Source organism: Sciurus vulgaris, assembly GCF_902686455.1.
Source record: "Sciurus vulgaris genome assembly, chromosome: 8".
Taxonomy (NCBI): domain Eukaryota; kingdom Metazoa; phylum Chordata; class Mammalia; order Rodentia; family Sciuridae; genus Sciurus; species Sciurus vulgaris.
The window spans coordinates 20516825-20538527 of record NC_136468.1 but is presented as its reverse complement, the minus strand read 5'-3'; the positions used below and the strand labels follow the sequence as shown (position 1 = coordinate 20538527).

At 40.8% G+C, this 21703-nt stretch overlaps 1 protein-coding gene across 1 annotated transcript; it reads right to left on the bottom strand.

Moving 5' to 3' along the window:
• Positions 1 to 372: 372 nt before the first annotated feature.
• SLC35B4 (solute carrier family 35 member B4) lies at positions 373 to 21204 on the bottom strand. The gene is made up of 10 exons (XM_079150514.1): positions 20885 to 21204; positions 14766 to 14879; positions 11716 to 11818; positions 10096 to 10145; positions 7774 to 7855; positions 7479 to 7548; positions 5804 to 5913; positions 4461 to 4536; positions 3041 to 3116; positions 373 to 2204 (listed from the first exon to the last, which is right to left on the bottom strand). Exons 1-10 carry the CDS (start codon positions 20959 to 20961, stop codon positions 1958 to 1960), a joined length of 1005 nt encoding a protein of 334 aa, XP_079006640.1. The 5' UTR covers positions 20962 to 21204; the 3' UTR covers positions 373 to 1957.
• Between the last annotated feature and the right edge of the window lie 499 nt (positions 21205 to 21703).

Below are 21703 nucleotides of genomic sequence, written 5' to 3'. Positions count from 1 at the left end.
ATAAAACTACTGTTTCCCAAATACAGAGGGAATGGTGGTCAAGATCTCAGCCCCCACTCTAAGCATGCAAACATTTCCACACTGACCTTCAAGTTCGTGCTTATCTATGTCGTACACTCTGTCAGCTTCTCACTGGTAGATGCCCTCCTTTAATAACAATTCTTATAAGAATGTACAACAAAACACACGCTACCCATATATAAATACCCTGTAAAAACCTACAAAAACATCCAGAGGCCCCAAAGAATAGGGGCATAAATAGACACTCAGTTAAATAGGTATTGCTCAGTAGAAAGCACAAGTGAAGGGGGTTGCCGTGAAGAAACTAGAAATTAGGAAGTGAGGAAAGAAAAAAAAAATGAGAAGAACATGTTCAGCAAACGACCACAAGACATTTATTAGAATCCTGTAAAAATACCACGTCGTCTTCCTATGAGAGGTGGGTTATGGATAGCATGGATTAAGTCGACTTTCCTGGCTTTCCTTGCTTTTAGCGCTGACCAAATTAAAGCACTGCAGCATTTCGTTTTGGTCAGCTGGGCAGGAAGAAGGGAAAAAGAAAACAAACCCAAAAAGCACTGATTGCTTGGATTGTATCTGAATACATCAGAACTTGACATAAACTCATCAAGTGTATTAATGGTTTAGCTGGATGAAAAAGAAAATAGAGTAAAAAATATGGACAAGGCCTGGGTTTGATCCAAGAATAAAAAAATAAATTACAAAAAAATGAAAAAAAGTATTTATAATGTAATAGAATCTCAGAAAAGGATATGCAGGTATCAATACAATTCCAAGACCCACCGTCTCTGCCCCCTCATCTGTTACGACAGCCAAGCTGCTACAGGAGCGTGCCTGCGCCACACCTGACTCCATTTGGTAGCGTCCTTTGCTGTCTGATTTGTGCTCTGCGGTAGAGTTGTGGGTATCTTAAACACTAAATTATATTTATGAATAAACTATGTTTCTCTGCAGCACGAATTATATAGTTCTGACAGGGAAAGGGGAAAGGCATTTAAGAGATGGCTCCTTCAGTTAAATATGAGTCTAATGTTCTATAAAATGGTTTATTTGCCCTTTTAATAAAGGTTGAAAAAATCTTTCAACCTAGATTGAAAAATCAGTTAACCAAGGGTAATAAATTATTTTTAAGGAGTGTGAACTGGTGGCTGTTGTATCTATTTCCTTCTATTCGACTACCAGAGAGAAAAACAGGCTCAGGCGGTGCGGGCCTTCGCTCTGAGCACTCGTTGAGCTGTGCTCTGATCTGGCATCTGTCCCTCAGTATCCCTCAATGACAAGACCAGCAGAGGTGTTCGCACTGCGAGAATCAGACATCGTGCTGCCAGGTGCCATAGGACTGCAACAGGCGTTTATGTGTGGGGGAAAAAAGGCAAAATGTAGGAAGGGGGTCCACCAGTCTGCTCCAGTGTCACCAGGGCTCAGCTCACAGGGACGACTGTTTCTTTCCCAACATGCTGAAGGAAGCCCAGCCCCAGTGCTCCTGGGGTCCGAGATTGCTTGGCCACTCAGTTGGTCAGTGCTGCTGAAGAATGGAGGTGGGGGCAGGAGAAAAAAGGAGGAAAATGACTGTTATGGCAGGGTCATCAGGACAGTAACAAGGCATGATCTTGTCTGAGACCACAGACATAAGACTCATAGCTCTAGGGACTTGGAATTTCACAGAGACAAGTATAGTTCTGAATATTCTGGTAAACAAAACAGAAATAACAAAGGATCTGTTTGATAACACTGAACTACTCTTTTTTCTATTTTAGGGCTGTCTTTTAAGAGTCTACAAACATTGTCTGGATGGCCATGAGAACTGGCGATGAGCCCTCCTTCTGAGGAATCCCTGGGGTACGTTTGGTTCCATACTGGGGGTGACTCAGCATTAACCAAAGCCAAAGGCCAGAGGCCTCCCGCACACGGCACGGGTCTGTCTTCCAGGCAGACCTCAGTCCTTCTTGTTGTCCTTCTGCAGCTGACTTTTTGTGGTCCCTAGGTTGTTCCACACTTCTGTGTACATCAAGGTCCCAATGAAGACAAACACGGTGCCCAGCCAGTGCCACAGAGTGAAAGGGTTCTGGAAGTACAGGATGGAAAAGATGAGGCTCACGAACTTGCGCAGAGTCACAACGAGCGTGACGGTGAGGGAGGCACACTCTGTCGTGAGGATGAACACACCCCGGATGCACACGTACCTGGAATGGAGTTAAGGCTTCTCTGTAAACTGCACTTGGGAGCCAGTTGGGGGAACTTCTGGCATGGCTCTTGGCTTAAATTTTCACCTTCTAAGAAAGTAAGAGGGTCTAGGACCCTACTTGGCAGAACATCCTGCAGAATTCCTGTTCTGTCATTCCATTTATAGATCTCAGCTGGCAACTACCTCAAGACCTCCCATTATTATTCTGGATGTTTCCTATGGTTTACAACGAAGGTTGCCTCTGAGATAACAAAAGGGTGACATTCTCAGTAAGGCTGGCCCCATCTCCCTTTATTTTGTCTTGTCCCCAGCTTCTGTCCACCCTCCTCCAAAAAGGAACTTTATGATTTCAGAGGATTGAGGTCAGTCTCAAATTGTTTCACTATTCTGAAGACTTAACAAATTTTACAATGAACTTAAGGTCAGTCATTAAAAATAACTACGTAAAAAAAAAACTGAATCTTGATTAATTTGAAATTTCTTTCAGAACTAGTAGTGGCTTGTGATAACTGGAAATATCCTGGAATACCAGAAATCCCCAGGCAAAAATCACAAATTGTTCACGCCCTATACTAGTGTTTAACCAGAGGGCTCCTCATGCCACCGAAGCAGTCCTCCCTGCTCCCTGTGACCCCCTGACCCACTGCACCACCGTCCCTTTGCCCATTACAGAGGAACCCCTGAATGTGTCTCTCTATCTCTCGCTCACTGGAGGAGAAATCAAGGAAAAAACCAAACTCGTGTCCCCAAACCTGTTAGAAGAGAAGACTAATCATTTCTATACCAACATAACAGGGAGAAATCACAAATAAATATGAGAAATCCAAAGGATACTGAGTGATAACATTCATGAGGAGGTAGAGCCACATGATGGGCACTGTCACGCCGATGACTGGAACTGGATAGAGCTCTGCAAAGACCAAGAGAGGACATAGTCACAGCGCTTCTTTTTTCCTCTTTCTTTTTTTCTCTTTTTGTGCTGCTGGCAGCTGAAGCCAGGGCTTTGGGCATGCTAGCTAGGCTCCACAATCAGCCCCAAGATCACTTTTTAAAAATATTTTTAGTTGACAATGGACTTTTATTTTATTTCTTTATATGCAGTGCTGAGAATTGAACCCAGTACCTCACACATGCTAGGAAAGTGCTCTACCCCTGAGCTACAGCCCCAGCCCTCAAGATCACTTTTTGACAGCCAAACTTTTCATTTTTTGAAAGGACAATATATAAATAAAAGATAACAGAAATAGCAGCATTATTTCACTTGCCAATAGGTTTGGACCTCCCATCACTTTGCCTGCCTTGATTCTAACTGTCAATAACAGCCACAAGAGTCACTGCTCTTGGTGACTCTCTGAGGTCTTCAAAACTAGGTTGTTAATATTGGAAGTGGTTCTCTTATTCAGAGCCTTCCGACTCTCACACACCACCACCTTTATCGCTTATCACACTTTTGGTTTGTGTGTGTGTTTGCCCTATGAGAAGGAACACAGTCACGACACTGACATGCAGACAGAAGACCTACCTTTAGAACTACTGCCAGGTTACAGAATGCACTTACCATTCGAGGTAGGCGCAACATAAAGCCTGATTCTTAAATGCCGTTTGTTCCCTGTGTGCTCGTTTGTCTGCATGATGATATCATTAGTAGATAATTTGAGCACACAGTGGTTTCCTTCAGGTTGGTTGACAATCTATGTCTAATTTATCCAATGGCCACTTTACATCTACACCATAGACACTGGAAATGAATTTGCTAATTCTTGTTGCCTATCTAACCTGTCACTAGGAAACAGGTCTTGTCACCACCCTACTCCCATTGTGCTCCGTGCCAAGGTAGCTAAGATCCACGAGTCGCTCTGCCATTCACAGAAAAGGATGAGCAGGGCAGAGAGCATTGGGCTGCTGCCCAGCTCTGCAGGGTGCGACCTCCGTTCTGCGTGACACTATTTGCTTGTATTCCCAAAGCATCTTGGTTCAAGGCAAACACGCACATTCCAAAGCAAAGTAGAAACGTGAAGATATTTTCTTTCTTAATTTGCAAATAATGGAAAACTGCCTTCAGAAAGCTTTTGCTGCTTGAACTACTGACTAATAGTACCATTTACATTCCTGAAAGGTTGGAGGAGGATGGTTTTCGGAGGGAGGGATGATTTAAATAAGAAAGTGAAAAAAAGTTACGTTGTGATCAAATCAAAAGCAAAACTGACTGCCTCAGAAACCGGTAGGTAATTCTATCCTATAACCCTAAACTCACCGGACTTATTGAAGAGAACTGCATGGTCATAAATATCAGAGGCCAAGAGGATGAAACCAGGAAGTGGAAGGGCATGCTGTGGGAGGAAATGGGTCACGTAAAGTTAAGTGCAAAAACATATAGGGCAGGACTTTTACAATGACTGAAAGTTGTACAAATTGTTTGATAAGTATCATAAAGAAAAGCAAGTTAGACTAAGGTAAATTTATTGGTGCCTCCGTTTGACATTATCTGGCACGATATCAACCCCAAAAGCATGGTTCCTGCCCTTGTGGAGTCTGACTGCCATCATGCACAGAGCAAAGCAAAGGAACCGCATCCTTTCCTCAACACAAGGGCATGGGGAAACGTAAGCACATGGTGATTCTGCCCACAAGGATTGGACACATTTCACTATTTTTGAGAAAGGCTAAGCAAACAATGGATTTTAAAATTATAAAGACTGCAGAGGTAGATTTCAGGGAATTTAGAAAGCTAGTGGGAAAGAGACCTGAGGACAATCCAAAGTCAGGGAAAAATAAATGAAGGCAAAAATAAGAAGAGGCCTAAGAGAAAAAGGACCTGATAGGTCAACCATGATGAAGGTGCTTGACAACATCCCCCGCCCTGCCCAGCAGTAATGACACATCACAATTAACACTTGCTGAGCAGTTACCATGTGCCTGGCATGGACGGTATGGACCAAATACAGTGTTTAACTTTTAAAAATTCCCTGCCACATACCCTAGCTCCAGTTAAACATCTCAAAATGTTTGGTTGCAACTTCAGTACAAGAAGTCAGCAGTGAAAGGAGCCCTGGCTAACTGCTGCAGGCAACTGCCTCACCCTGACCTTGAGGGGCTGGCTGTTCTGGGGGTGTTTCAATAGCCAAGAGGGAAGTTAGGGGAGGTGACAGTTCAAAACAAAGCACCTATGATAATTAAACTACCAAATGAATAAAACCTGTCTGGGGGACTTAGGCCTCTCTACCCCGTCCTCCCCCAACTACATCACAGATGCCTGCCCACACAAATTCCCTTGGACTGTCACTCTTGGAACTTGGTTTTCCTTTTCAAGATTTCCACATTGGTTTTAACCCAATTTCATCTACAAGAATGTTGCAGGTTTGGGCGCTTTGTCCCTGGAGGTTGCTCCTGCTTAACACATTTTATTCACCTTAGCTGATGAGGATCGTCTTGCGTAGACAACTGTGGCTCAGAATGTACACTAGCTCCCTAGCAGAAGTACTTCAGTCTATGGGTCTCAGGCTTTTTAATGACATCAGAAGGATGGCATACTTCACTTGAAATAACATACTATAACTCCAGCCTTTCCACCTCACCCACATGCACAAAGTTGCTTACGTTATAAAATAAGGCCTCCTTGGAGTGTTTCCCAAATCGTTTGTAGAGAGTTTCTTGGAATATACCCATCCTTGCTGACATCAAAAGAGCAAAAGTCAGTGCCCCGATACCTACAAAACAAACAAGGATTACAAGATGGCCTGCATTTGTTCATTTTCAGATGTTTCCTCAAGGAACACTTATGTTTACAGTTCTACAGATATTATAAACTAACTGTAGGACATGTACAAAATTTTTAAAAATAGGTAAAAATCAACCACAATACCACCATCTAAACTTTTATTTTCTACATCTCTCTCTATATTTAATGCATATATTTTCATACTAAGATGGGATCAGAATGCATGTACAATTTTATATCTTGCTTTTCTTGCAATGTTTTCTTGCCATTTTTTTCTTCAAGTCCTTCAATAAATTTTTTCAAAAGTGTGATTTAATAACTGTATATTATTCTATCACGTTTGGATATAATCTAACCATCTAATCTAATTGGAAATAATCTAGCCATTCTCCCTGAAATGTCTTAAATATATTTCAGGGAGAATGGTTAGTTTATTTCCAATTATTTCATTATTAAAATCAATATGTATTATTGTACACAAACCTTTAAACATTTTGATTTTCTTAGGATAAACTTACAAAAGAATGACTGAATCAAAGGTTGTGGACATTTTAGAAACTCAATATACAATATTTTTCCAGAAAGGCTGTGTCATTTTACACTAGTCATTTATATGAAAATGTTTTTGTCATTCTGCACCCTCAGCAGCAATGAAAATAATCATTTATCATTTTACCAATATGACAGGGCAAAATAAAAACGTACTGTATTTTAGTCTTAATTTTCATTTCTATGATGAACAGACTAGTGAGACTGAACATAAAATTATCATATGTTAATTTTTCCCCACGAACTGTATATTCAAATCCTTTGCAAACTTTTCTCCTCGGGTGAAGTATTTTTCTCATAGCTCATACAGATCTTTCTATATTAAGAATAGCAACCCAAAGGGATAAAATTAAAAGAAAGTAGAACCACAGTTCTTTAAAACTACTTCTCTTCCATGTTGTCAGTCTCAATCTGTTCTTGTTATTACTGAAAGTACCTGGAAAGAGTTTCCCTCCAAATCAGGCAGTGTGAGAACAAAGCTCTCTAGGAGTTCTCTAATTAATTCTACAAAGAGATACTTGTATTTAAAAAAAATCCCCAGGAGATTATGATGATCAGTTAGATTCGGGAACATTGCCATCTGGAACAGCTAACCTATGAAGAAAATAAATCTAAGATTTAGAAATGGGTCCCTTGGAAATTTGAAGAGTCAATTGGTTAATGTGCCCTTCTTTTGCAGAAGCTTCTACTCAGCAGATGGATCATGAAGAAACGGGTGACACTCCACAAGCTGCTCTCCAAGCATGCTGGGCAGGTAAGTAGACAAGCTTTTCTTTCTAGGCCAGTGGCAACCAAGAAATACATGGATCCATGTTGCCCAGCAACATGGACCACGAATGTGGATGTTTTCTTTTTTATTTCTTGAATGTTAAGGTTTGGAGATACATGATCCTCTCTCTTCCAGGGCATAATTTGTTTAGTTGAAGCTTCTTGCCAAGAAATATGTCCCTTAGGAGAAAACTAAGCAAACACGACTACAGAGGCAATTAGCTTTATTGTGATTACTGTACTTGCCTAGAAACCACCATGCAAAGGCCTGGAATCCATCGTTCTCACCCACACTGGACTGGGAAGTCTAGGAGATAAGAAAGCACAGTAACACAGAGACCAGACGCACACGCAACATGCTGAGAGAGGCGAGGGAAGTATCTATGCCATCCATGTCCCTTCACTCTTCTCTTGCAGAGACTCAGATCCTTACATTAGAAAAGTTTTAATTTGTTTTATTATTAATGAGTGTCTGGTAACCAGGCCCCAATGGCAAGTAGTGAATATAAATGATTTGTGAGCTGATTCTTACCACCTGCTTTGCTGACATGAAAGTGCAAATAAAAATCCCTGCAGACACCAGGGCAATGGAGGTATACTTGAATATACTGTATCTGCAAAATAAGAACAAAGCTCAGGAAAACACAGGTATATGTTTCTAAATGATATTTACAGTCAAATGGGGTATGTAAGTACAAACCACTAAAATGTGACCTTCTAGCCGAGTCCACAGAGGCAGGTACATGAAGGAGTGAGGGTACTGACTGGTTTCTAAACATCTTTCCTTGGGGTAGGTTAAAATAATTTGTTTCCAACAGTTTGTTGACAAACGATTGTTGTATCAGAAAAGAAAAATGGAAACACATGACATTGCATTCTGCTCTCAAGAGTCCAAATGTGAGTCTGACCAGTCTTAACTGGGCTCAGTGGCCTTTCCTGTCTTTACAGAACCCAAACCTGAATCATAGGACACACACCCAAAGAGGAAGAACAGACCATTAGGTACAAGTAGCAGCATTAACGTGCTCAAGAAAATAATTAAATTGTACATTCTCTGGGGAAGGTATTATTTTTTAAAAATTTCTGAATAACTTTAGTCTTACTTTTGAATGTTGGCATATTTGGACAAAGAGAATATTCAATTTATAGAACGATGAGCAATAATAAGAGCGATATTTCACATTAACTAAATAGCATCATTAGTATCCCTCTCAGAATTTTGGTGATCAAGCAAAAGGCCTCAGGGAAGGATTAAAAGAAATTAAACTTATAAAATGAACCATCATTTTCTTCTACTCAAACACATTGTATCACAGTACCTCATAAAAGGCAGAGAGAACTGGTTAAGAAGCAGAAAAAGGGAACTAAAAGGCCCAGAGGACCACATTAGTGAAGAGGGTGGGCATCACTGGAGTAGACATAAAAATAATGAAACTCTTCAGTTTGGAAAGATCAATATGAAGACATTACAACTCAGGCCAAAAAATAATGAAAGGCATGGTTAAGGAAAGTATAGATTTGGTCTTCAAAATCCTGGGGTAAGGAGCATACCCACAGGGCTGACACCCAAGATTAATAAAATGATATTTAACTTATTCCTATCAGTTAACTTACTGAAATTCTTGCTCAATGGATGATACATATAGAAAGTAGTCAAAAGCCTTAGATAGATTCAAACAAGACAGACTCAAAACAAGTTCTTAAAGGAAATGATATTTGAGAAAAGCTCCTGACATTTTGAGGCAATATCAGGAGAATACAATAGCCTTTATGATATATCCTTTCTTATCCCTGTTATGAACTAAAACCAAAGGAAGACGGGGAAGGTCCACGGGTCTATAAGGTGAATTCTACACTACCAAGAAACTCAATGGTCACCTCAAATGCAGTCACCTTGACCAATATGCATGTATATTTAATGCAAAGAACCTAGAGGAAAGAAATCAGCTGCCATGGTACTTATCTAGGGAAGACATAAGTCTCAGGAGATAAAGGGTCTGAGATAAGGAGTCCACGAGACAATTACCCTTTTAAAGACAAAGCCCTTACTACATAAAAACTCTAGGTTCCATACTCTGAATTGATAGTTACTTTCCAAGCTCTAACACTGAGGCTGGGCACTGAATACACTGAAAAAAAATTGCATCCAATTGTACAATTTTAGTCTTGTGATCCCAGGTACTTCTTATATTTCTTATCCCCACCCCAAAGAAAGTCATCAGTGACAGTCACAAAGAATTGTCCCAAATCATTCATTCCACCTTATTAGCTCTTTGGCCCTTTGTTAGGACTCTTCTTTTTAATAAGTGTGATTATTCCCCAGTTTATTATGTTGTACTCATGAGCGCCTTCTAGGGCAGCACTGGCCCTAAAACCATGCTGTTAGAAATGGCCCATATCTGGGCTTTTCAGTGTGGTCGCTACCAGCCACATGTGGCTAGTTAACGTGACTGGTAAGACTGAAAGAGAAAAGATTGTTTTATTTCATTTTAAATAATGTAAATGTAAATGTAAATGCAAATAGTCACATATGACTAGTGGCAACCGTACTGCACAGAGAAGCTCTATTGGATTCATAGTTAAGTATGGTACTATAGATTCAGTCATGACAAGAGCTAATCAACTCCACTCAGAGAAGATACTACTCCAAAATCACAGGTTAGCCCTCTCACCTGGCCAGCTGCCTCAGAAAATTATGTCATTGTGCATCATTTTTAGAAAAAGATCTAAGAAAAAAGGTAGATGGCCAAGCAAACTTATAACCACTAAGGGAAAAAGAATCCAGATGATAAGCCCAGGGGTGGTGGGTCAGAATATCACTTCTATACATAAATCAGAAAGGTATATTGTTTACCTTTTCTTTAAAATGATAATTCCTAGGATCATGTTGGCAATCAGAGAACCCTGTGAAAAGGAAACAAGAATAATGAAGAGTTTTAGTGCACCAGGGGAGGAAAATAATTCAAGATAAATATGATTGTGGACAATGGGGGAAATATGGAATGAAGGAGGATGGATGAATAATTAATAAGACCAGTTGTTCTTACGATGGCAAAAAGTATAGACCATAAAGATCTAGCATGTGAAATAACAAAACCTTTTAGAGCTAAAAATGATAACAAAAATGATCAATTCTTGGGGCTGGTGATATAGCCCAGTGCTTGCCTTGGAAGCTCAAGGCCCCGGGTTCAATTCCCAGCACCGTTAAAAAAAAAAAAAAAAAAAAAAACAACAACAACAACAACAACAAAACTAGTCACAGAAGTTAGGGCTAATAGGAATAAATGATATCATACACTTCTTCTTGTCATTTTTCCATCTAATTTCTAAGACTTTTATTAAGCTTCTCCTCACCTCCAGTTTTAATGAAAAAAGTCATGTAAGGCTCTCTCTTCTCTGGAAAGATGTCAATCAATCAGCAAGTGTTTATTAAAGTCAATTATGTGTTAAATTCTTTGAAGGTCATCTCAATAATATAATTAATAATTCCATTGAGGAATAACACATTTAATATCACAAAAATCTTGGGTCACCCACAAATGCTATCATCCTATTCTGCATTCTGATGCAATCCTACCTACGTGCCCTTAAAGTCCTCCCTGCTCTTCTGGGAATATTCTATCATTTATATACAAACTACACCTCCATCTTCCCACCATACATTAGAAAAAAAGAAAACTTGTACTGCTTTGGGAAAAATTTCCTTTGTCAAGAATTTTCCTTTATTAGCCTCAAGTTTCTGCTGAAAAAAAAAAAAAAATCAGAAAAGAGAAGTACAATTTGAGACCCTTGATCTGAAAATCTGAAATACTCTAAAATCCAAAACTTCTGGGGTGCTTACATGATGCCACAGTGAAAAATTCCATGCCATGAAACTTTGTTTCCTGCACAAAATTATTAAGTACATCATATGAAACTTCCTTTAGACTATGTGTGTAAGGTACACATGGAACATAAATAAATTCTGTGGTTAGACTTGGGTTCTACCACCCACAATATCTCATTAGGTATATGCAAATATTCCAAAACTGAAACACCTTGTGGTCACAGCATTTTGGGTAAAGGTACTCAATCTGTACCTGTTTCAAGTACCAGAAGTAAATGTAATTTTTTATGGAAAAAATAAACTAAGTGATAAAAAAAGAAATAAGTTAAATAACTTTAATAGTAAGTTTGAATATAAAAGCAACCGGATAAAGGAAACTGAAGGTAAAATCTGTTTTCCAGGGAAATTTTAATTTTCTTTTCAATAATCCCCCATTAGACTTTAGAAAAATAAAAGGTAACCACCCACTTTTACATTTCTTTCTTTATGCCTTCCTTCTCGGATAAAAGCCATCCTTGCTCACACATGCACAAGCCTACTCTCATACTCAAGAACAAAGACTTCTACAAGGCCTTTCTACTTCTGCTACATATTCGATCTACTACTTCATTATGCTTTTCAGAGGACCACGCACATGGCAGCACTTACAGATCTAAATATCATGTGCAAGGGCATGGCGATGTTGAGATTCAGAGCATAGTTGTTCACCACGCTGACAGTAAAGAACATGGTTACCATCACAGCATAGTACCTGAAATGCAGACAGAACAGCACGTCGCAGAATCTGTTATTTCCAGGAATCAAGTATAGAGGGAAGTTTATATTTTTAGTCTACAAAGCATTTTATTTATTTCCTCTGCATTAAAAGATTGCATCACAATTATCATGTGAAGTTAAATACTATGTATGTATAAAAATACAAAATCAGACTAACATGGGAAAGTATGAATCACTGAATGTTTTTTGTTTTTGTGTTTTGATACCGGGGATTGAACTCAGGTTCACTCAATCACTGAGCCGCATCCCCAGCCCTATTTTGTATTTTACTTAGAGACAAGGTCTCACTGAGTTGCTTGGTGCCTTGCTTTTGCTGAGGCTGGCTTTCAACTGGCGATTCTCCTGCCTCATCCTCCCAAGCCTCTGGGGTTATAGGTGTGTGCCACCATGCCTGACTCTGAACATTTAAAGAAATTATTTTCTCAAGTATACATGGCCACTTAATACTAAACTTTTAAAATGTTACTTAATAGATATCAGTAAGTTTTGAAGTGAATAGATAATTCTTACTGTATTGATTCATCGTACATAATTTTCATATATGTTAGGTTAAACCATATTAAATTGCCATGGTTTTTGTAATTCAAAAAGGGTTGTATGCCCAGCGTGGTTCAAAGTCAGCCTCAGCAAATTAATGAGGCCCTAACCAACTCAGTGAGACCCTGTCTCTAAATAAAATACAAAAATGGGCTAGGGATGTGGCTCAGTGGTTGAGTGCCCCTGAATTCAATCCCCAGAACTTAAAAAAAAAAAAAAAAAAAAAAGGGTTGTATATCATGATTCAACCTAACATATTCAAAAAGAGAAATATTTAAAATCAATGACTAAAGAATGCATGGCAAAGGTGAATAAGTGGTTCCATGTTCTTCATGAAATGTTGATCTTTGAGCACATATTTCCAACCATTTTCCACCTCTGCACACTTGAAGATATAACAAGAGTGAGTTGTTCCAAGTTATCTTCTCTGACAAGAACCTATTTTGTGTTGCTGGTTAGATATGGAGTTATTGCTATACATCACAATAGGTAGTAAAGCCCAAGGCTAAATTAACATCGCCTGTAAAGTTTGAGGAGCTTAACAATGATTGTAGAGCACAGTAATGCATACATGCAGAATCACTAGCCACTGCTTCTTCAGAACCTTTTAATAGTATCTATCAGTGACTCTGCTTCTTGTCCACTTTTCTCAGTTCCATCTTGAAGAGATGCCTCTGGGAGGCAAGGAGAGTTCATCGAGGTCTTTCAGGATAATTAACTCAACTATTTTACATGACTGCTGATCTAGCACAGCCTAGAAATCACTTATGAGGATGAATTACATGAGCAAATCTTTGCTTATGGCTTCATAGACAGAAATTAAAATAGTCAACACAAATAGGACACACATGGGAGTGTGGTTGTTAGGGCAAGATCACAGGAGTCTCAAGAGCAGGTTGGGAAGTTTGAACTTCATTCTGAACATCATGGCAACTGCTGAGTGGGAGGTGCCAGGATGAAATGGCAGAAGTGAAACAGGAATGAACAAATGGGAGGCAGGGAGATTGGCCAGCAAGGATGCTAAAAAGTCATGGTGACACTGAATACATTCCTGATCCATGCAAATGGCTGAAGTGGGAAGAGACAGGAAAAGTCAAAGAAGTAAAAAATTGCAAGGTAAATGCTGGTCTGCAGGAACAGAAGTTTTATGAAGATAGTAAAGCCAATGCAGAAAAAGTATTCAGAGTATTCAGCATTGTTATCATTTAGATGTGAGGTGTCCTCCAGAAGCTCGTGTGGAAGACAATGTGAGAAAGTTTAGAGGTGAGATGATTGGGTTCGAGAGCCCTAACCCAGTCAGTGAATTAATTCTTGGTGGGGATTAACTGGGTGCTAACAGTAGGCAGGGAGGGTGTGGCAGGAGGAGGTGGGTCACTGGGGATGTGCCTTTTGGGTACACTTTTTGCCCTGGCGAGGGGACTCCCTCTCTGCTCCCTGATAGTCACATCCTGAGCTGCTTTCCTCCACCACATTCTTTCACCATGATGTTCTGCTCCTCCTCACACCCCAAGGACTGGGGCCTGCTGTCTATGGACTGAGACCTCTGAAACCGCGAGCCCCCAAATAAACTTTTCCTCCTCTAAATTTGTTCTTGTCTGATCTTTAAGTCACAGCAGTGAAAAAGCTGACTAAAAAAGCATCCCATCAAGAAATTTACAAGTTCAATATTTAACGCAACACAATTTGGCCAGATTTTCCGTAGCGTGCTAGTCAGGAATGCTGCAAAACACCACCAACAAGGGTGATCCTTAATGTGACTACCTGGATACAGTCACATGGGAATGTTGCTCTCCACGGGATTAAGTGACACCACTCTCCTACCACTCACAACTGTATGGATAACACTCAAGTCTCTCACCGCAAGAAGGCTGAGTCTTCAACACACTGTTTACTGTCAAGAACTTCCCTGTGTTCTATTTGGCCCATGAGTACAGCTATGCAAGTGTGGACTAATGGACAGAGGTCCAGCATCAACATTTCTGACTTAGCTCGCCATTCATTTTCTTTTAACTGAGGTGAAATTCATGTAACATAAAATTGACCATTTTAAAGTGAACAATTCAGTGGCATTTAGTATGCTTCAAAATTGTATAACCACCACCTCTATATAGTCCTCAAAGTCAATCATTTTTAAAAAGCAATAGTCACACACAAACACAAATGCATACACTATTGTCTTCCTCAGAGTTATATAAAGTGTTGTGGTAGGAATTTTATCCTAAAAACAGACTCCCCAGAATTTCACAATGTGTTAAATTCATATAATGAATTATTCTACTGATATCTTTGATATATATCTCAGAAAAGAATGCCTCATCTATGGGTACCGCCTCTCTTTAACCTTTTAAAAAGACCAAAAACTAAGAGACTTTTATGTGCCATACCTTATTGGGATAGCTGGTGGCTTCCTTCCCAAGTCAGCTTCAAAGAGGAAGCCTTCCACAGCAATAAATAAGAACTGTGCAAATGTCACGATGTTGCCGCATCCTGGATGCTTCCTGTGTGGTGAGTAACAGAAAGGAAAAATAAGGCACAAGGACAGAGATAAAGGGCACTAGAGTCTTATATTTATAATTCTAAAATAGCAGGAAGGATAGATTCCTATTACCCACTCTCTTTCCTTATCTTGGCTCTCAGATGACATTGATCACACACATTTAGCATTATACCTCACAGAACATGTCAAACTTTCTTATTTTATTCCTCCCCAGGTGCAGCAGGCCATGAGTGAGAACTGTTCTGTCCTACTCATTGCCAGAACTGTGACACAGCTTTCCTGGTACTGGGTAGGAGGCTGGTTATATGCTCTTGGAGATCCTCACTTAATCAAAAGGCCTGAAGCCAGGAGGTTAGTCAGCACAGGTAAAAAAAGCCCAAGGACAGAAATTTTCTCCTGTAATGTTTATATATCCCTCCTGACCAGGAATCAATGGACATTATTTTAGACAGTGTCCCCAAGAGGGTAAAAATTGTTCTTGGGAAGGGGAAGAGATCTTGCCCCTTTTCAGTATAAGGCACAGTATAACACACCTGTGCCTAAACCAGAATATAGTATATCTGTGAAGGGGTGATTTAGAAAAAGAGTCTAAAAAGGGTTCTGGGGTCAGAGGCAATAAGACTGAGAAACACTACCATGGTTCCTTCCACTGCAACCCTTACCACACCATTTCAGATCGATTAGGCACTCAAGAAAATGTCTGTGGGATTCAACTGATCCTCTTCAGTGATCTATTTAAGAGTTGGGGAATCTTTCCCAGTGACCATTGGAAACAGATTTACAAAGTAGAAAAATTCCTTCTAACATCCAGCTGGAGACATTCTGAAAATTAGTCACATGATATGTTAATGGCTTTCTTGAGCTTGTCTATTCAGCGCTGCTCAATCACTGGAAAGAGTACAAGTGAGCAGCATCCAGATTTCCCTTACTACCAATAATCACCACTTCATATTCTTCTCTTCATCTTGACCAAAGACATTTACCTGAAGCCAGTGAATATAGGCTTTAACTGTATTATTACACATTTATGCAGCACTATTTATCAGAACTCCGTTCTCTTTTGGTAGCATAATATTACACAAGATATACAAATTCTTAAAGATATCCATCAGGTATAAAAACAGACAAGCCAAGGCATAAGCCATTCTTGTAGCAAGTAAGGCTTACCACCTGAAGCAGACATCACTACTCCTAAGCTCTGCTGCCTGTGAAGGTTTCCTTGAAAACTATTTCAATTTTTTTTTTCAACAATGTCTCTTTCAGCATTTTAAATACTCAAGGGACAAGGCCAAACATTGCGTTGCCAGAATCCATAAATGAGCATGTAAGATCGTTATCTCATTCAAGAAACTAATTAAAATCATTATCTTATCTATGAGGGCCACAAGAAGGAACTTTAACCTGATGGTCCCTGGCACAGTGCTTCTGAACTCCCTCCAGCCCACTGTGGTTTATGAACCCATGTGCCTGAAGAGGCGCACTCTCCTACTTCTGATTTCATTGTTCTGGGACAGGATCCTAGGAATCTACTTTCAAAAGTTTTCATTGGCCAGGCACAGTGGTGCATGCCTATAATCCCAGTGGTTTGGGAGGGTCCAGCCTCACCAAAGCAGCCAGAAGTTCAAAGTCAGCCTCAGCAACACAGCCAGGGCCTAAGCAACTTTGTGAGACCCTGTCTCAAAATAAAGAATAAAAAGGGCTGAGGATGTGGCTCAGTGGTTAAGAGCCCCCGCGTTAAATCCCCAGTACCAAAAAAAAGTTTCTCTTGATCCTAATGTACAGCCAGAGTTGAAGTGTGCATGAATGTGCATATGTGCGTGCATGTGTAAGAGGTGCAGAAACTTCCACGCTTGCATGGGATTGAGAACTACTGTGCTCCATAGTGGTTAAAGTATAGACTGACATGCAAGATCCATGCTCATCACATACCATGGAGTCGGTTTTCTCATCTCTAAAATGGAAACCATATTAGTTGCTCATCTCAGGAGTAAATGAGTCACTCCCTGAAAAGTACTTAATACAGTGCCTGCCAAGCGTGACAAAGGCAAACAGAACCACGACTGATGAACAGTTTGGGATCTTGCATATTGAAAGGTTTTCAATGAAAATTATCTATTATTATTGTAGTGAGAATTTAAGGAGAAAACACACATGAAGTGCCAAGCACAAGACTGAGCCCCAAAGCTCAAAACTTGCCTTGCTTTCCGTCCACCTTCTCTCTACCAAAAGCTTAGGCCAATTCAATTGATGAACAATTATCAAGAACCTATACACACAGTCAGGTGCTAGCTTAGGGGGAGCTCGCAACGTGAATACACCTGATCCCTGCCCTCGCAAAGACAACAGCAGCATGAAGAAGCCAAACGGGAAGTATGGCACAGTGAGAACCCAGTGCCACAGTAGAGCTGTTGGAGGACAGACCACATCCCATCCATCTTTGAGCCCCAAATCACAGCCTTCACTCAAGTTAGCCAACGTATGTAGGAATGCCTCACTTTAGTAAGTGTGATCTAGAATAGTCATGCAACCACTGCCACTAGCTGATTTTAGGACATCCCCCAAAGGAAATCCCATGTGCACACGAGTTACTCCCTCCCTCCCTTCTTTAATCCAGGTCTTTTGATAACTCATAATCTACTTTTTTTGGTCTCTATTTCCATATAATTTTGACATTTCCCTAATATATTCATATAACTCAAGTTTCTTTTTAAAATCAACTTGGCCTTTTAAGAACACATACTACTTTATATCTCTCGGTGGAATTATTTTTTAAACTTGAGTAATTCACTTTGAAACTTCAGAGTAAAGCTTAATTTTTTCCCCTAAATCTTTTGTTCTTTTGAACTTTATTCCTCAAGAACTATAATTATTAACTGCCAACAACTGCTCTTACTTTGAATTTTCTTTGGCACGAATCCAAATTTTATTTCAGAAAAAAAGCAACTTTGAAGAGAAGGAACTGGGCAGATAGTTCATACATTTTCTTTTTCTAAATACAGGAAACTTCTTTATTTAATTCAACATCAGACCTTTGGTTGAAAAATTAAATGGGAAAAATAAAATTTCAGATTGTTTTCCTAATGTCAGACATACAATACCTTGCTTACTTAGTTAGCTGATCCATGAATATCTTGTTTCCAAGGTAGGAAGGAGCTTCTTAAAGGAGAAGGGAGCAGGCACTCACTCATTACTAAGTATCCGCTCCATGCAATACATGTGTTTATATTTTACTATTGATCCCAATTATAGGTATAGAAATCAGAAAGAAAAAAAATAACAAATTTATTTCCCAATTTGGGGAAACCAGTTAAAAATATTCTTTTTCCAACAAGTCAACTTTATCATTTACATTTAAGAGTAAATTTTACCATTTACTATGGTGCCTAAGTGTTCTTAGGAAGTCATGTTAAAAAGTACGGCTCCTGCACTAAAAAATTCATGGGCTTTATACTGTGATGTTCCCCAAAAAGTCGTGAATTCTAAGACCATGTCTAGAAAGAACCTTAAAGACTGTGTGTAGCCTAAGTAGGTCTTATTTTACTGATATGTCACAGAAGTTGTGACTTACCCAAGCAAGTTAGGAAAAGGCAGCTATTCAGTTCAGCATATCATGTATCACTGATTATGTTAATAAATGTACTTCTCCACTTAATGAAAACTCACTGTCATGTGCAAAAATGCAGAACTAGGAAAAAAGATAAATAGGGAGGAATGATTTGTTTACAAATTAGTCCAAGTATTCTAAATAGAAGCTCCTATGGAAACATTTTATAAAGTTAGATTTGTCCACAACAAACTCATAAAACAAGGTATACCTGTATTGATACAAAATTGTAAGAGTAAGGGAAGTCAACCACCAGCAAGTTTCATGTTTTCCACATGCATCTCATTTAATCCTCAAACCTTGTGAGGCTGATGGAACCATCACCCGCTTTGGCAGCTGAGACCAGGTAATTTAGCCAAGGACTCACAAACTAGTAAAAAGAGGCTTCAGTAGCTAGCATATTCTGGCATCACATAGCCTTTGGCAAGATTTAATTTAATGGCATATATAACACAAATATTACACTATTATTTTCTGACCATTTCCATGGACTACCTAATTATATCATTTTATTTTATTTTTTATTTTTATCTTTTGGGGGTACGGGGGATTGAACTCAGGGGCACTCAACCACTGAACCTTATCCCCAGCCCTATTTTGTATTTTATTTAGAGACACGGTCTCACTGAGTTGCTTAGCGCCTTGTTTTTTGCTGAGGCTTGCTTTGAACTGGCACCTCCTGCCTCAGCCTCCCGGGCTGCTGGGATTACAGATGTGCACCGCCGTGCCCAATACTTTTTATATTTTAAAATGTATATATATAAACTACATATCAATTTCCAAAGTGACTTTTCTTCTGAAGTGTATCAGATTATAGCTGGATACAGGTTTTTTTTTTTTTTTTTCATTTTCATATCCCTCATCATCTACTCCCAAAACAAATAATATATCTTTACCAACGCTTGCTGCATAATAAAATTTTAAGCTCTGTAATATTAAAAATTAGCTACATATAAAGTTTAATGTAAGTAAACTGGTTAATTTGGAATGATTTAATCAATGGTTTCAAATAAAATACATCTCTAGCAGGTATCACATGAAGAACTGGATGACCAATACTTACGGGATGCTCAAGTTCAAAATTAACTGGGAGGTGGAAAAATTAGGAATTTAGACATCTTGGTTCTTGCTCTGCCACTTACAAATAATGAAAGATCACCTAACTTCTTTGGACCTAATTCACTTTCAGCAAAAACATATTATAATTCTTGACACCAGATGATTTGGAAGATAAATGGAGAATTTAGAACCAGGAAGCTAGATGGCACCGTAGATATTATTTTACAGCAGAGGCAAGAAGGCCCAGAGAGGCTAAGTAATGTGAAAAGGCCACATGGTCTATGGATGGCAAAGTCAAGACTGAAATTCATAACTCTAAGCTTTTTAATCCAGAGCCTTTTCCTTTCCACCTGTTGTCTTTTCAGCAACAGTTCTGTCCACTGAACTTTGCACATTGTTTCTCAACACCATTTGCGAGCTACCTCAATAAAGTCAGCCTAGCAACTCTTTGGGAAAGTGTCCTAGCCTTTCTCAATTTATAAATTACAAAATGCCTGTTTCCTAATTTAAAAGCTATAATATCTTAAAGCTGGAAATGCTAATCTTCTACATAAATAATTATCTGTTCTACATCATTGAGATGCATGTTTCGGCAAAGTACTCATAAGCAACTCTGAGGCCAATTGCTGCAGCCGGGCACGGTGGCGCATGTCTGTAGTCCCAGTTCAGGAGGCTGAGGCAGGACGATCGCCAGTTGAAAGCCAGCCTCACCAAAAGTAAGGCGCTATGCAACTCAATGAGACCCAGTCTATAAATAAAATGCAAAACAGAGCTGTGTGGCTCAGTGGTCAAGTGCCCCTGAGTCCAGTCCCCGCTATCCCCGCCCCCCCTCCCCCCCCCCCACACACACAAAAGGTGAAACTTTGCAGTGTGTGCAAACCAGAACGCTTTGTAAGTCAGAAAGCTTTGCTCAACTCAAGGGACATGCCATTGACTGGGCGAAGAACCGAGCTGGAGCTGAACGGGAAGTAAGGGAGACAGCGGCTGGGCAAAGGAACCTTGGGTTCTGCCACCAGCTCCCCGCCCAACTTGGACCAGTCACTTGAAAAACTCCGCAGGCTTCAATCCCCCAGGGTGCGGAAACCGGGTGACGACAGCAACACCCTTAGTGTTCCCCTCACCGGGATGCTGTCAGACTGTTAGGCGGGATAGCCGGCGGTGCGCAGGACTCGGAGTAGCGGACCCGAGGGTCCTAGGCTGCCCACGCGGGAGCGGGGCTCCGGCAGTCCCCGCCCCGGGCCCCACGCACCACGGGGTGGGGACCCGCAGGGATGCGGTCCGGCACGCCCGGCTTCCTCCGACCAGCCCCGGGAGCCTGGGCGCGGACCGAGAGGGTCACTCACCGGGCCAGCAGCTCTAGGAAGATCACGTTACTGCAGCAGCCTGCGAAGACCAGGCCCACCGCGAAGGCCGGGCGCATGGCCGGTGTCGGGGCAGGGGAGCGAGCGCGCAGGAGGCGCCCGCCTATGCTGCTACCCTAAGAAGGCGGCCCTGAACATCGCCACGGTCCGGGTGCGTTGCTCTTGCCCGGGGCCGCGGCGGTTCCCCCTATCCCTGCGGCCGCCACCCACGCTGCCAGCGGAGGAGCTGTAGTTCGCAGTCAGCCCAGGCCCCATTCATCCGAGGGGGCGTCCTGGTCCCGGCCGGACTACACGTCCCAGCATGCCGCGCGCCAAGGCAGGACCGGTCGCTCCGCCGGAGAGGAGCGAGGGGCGAGTGCCACAAAAGCCTCGCGAGATCAGCGGGCGCGGGGCCTGCCGGGAAGTGAAGTCCCCACTCTGTCGACGCTTCTTGGGAGTCCCGAGGACTCGGAAGGGGATTCCCTCACCACTGTCACGGAAACTCGCAGCTGCTTGCACTAAAAACCACAGGCTTGTTCGTTAGAGGTGTTCGAGCATCTGGAACAATTCTCCTAAACTGTACGAAAGTAGAAAATTGTCTCTAGAAAAGCAGAATGGACCCAGAAGTTCTGAGCCTGGAATCTTAGCTTATCCGCGGTGCTATCCCAGGCAAACTCTCAGAGTCTCGCTCTCACCATAGGTAAAGGTGGGAGCAGCAATGCCCATCCTTCCTGGTTGATGTGAGAGTTAAAAGATGTGGACTATGAAAAGCCTAGCTCGATAAGTTTATTGCTTTACATTATGATTATTGGCGAGACACCC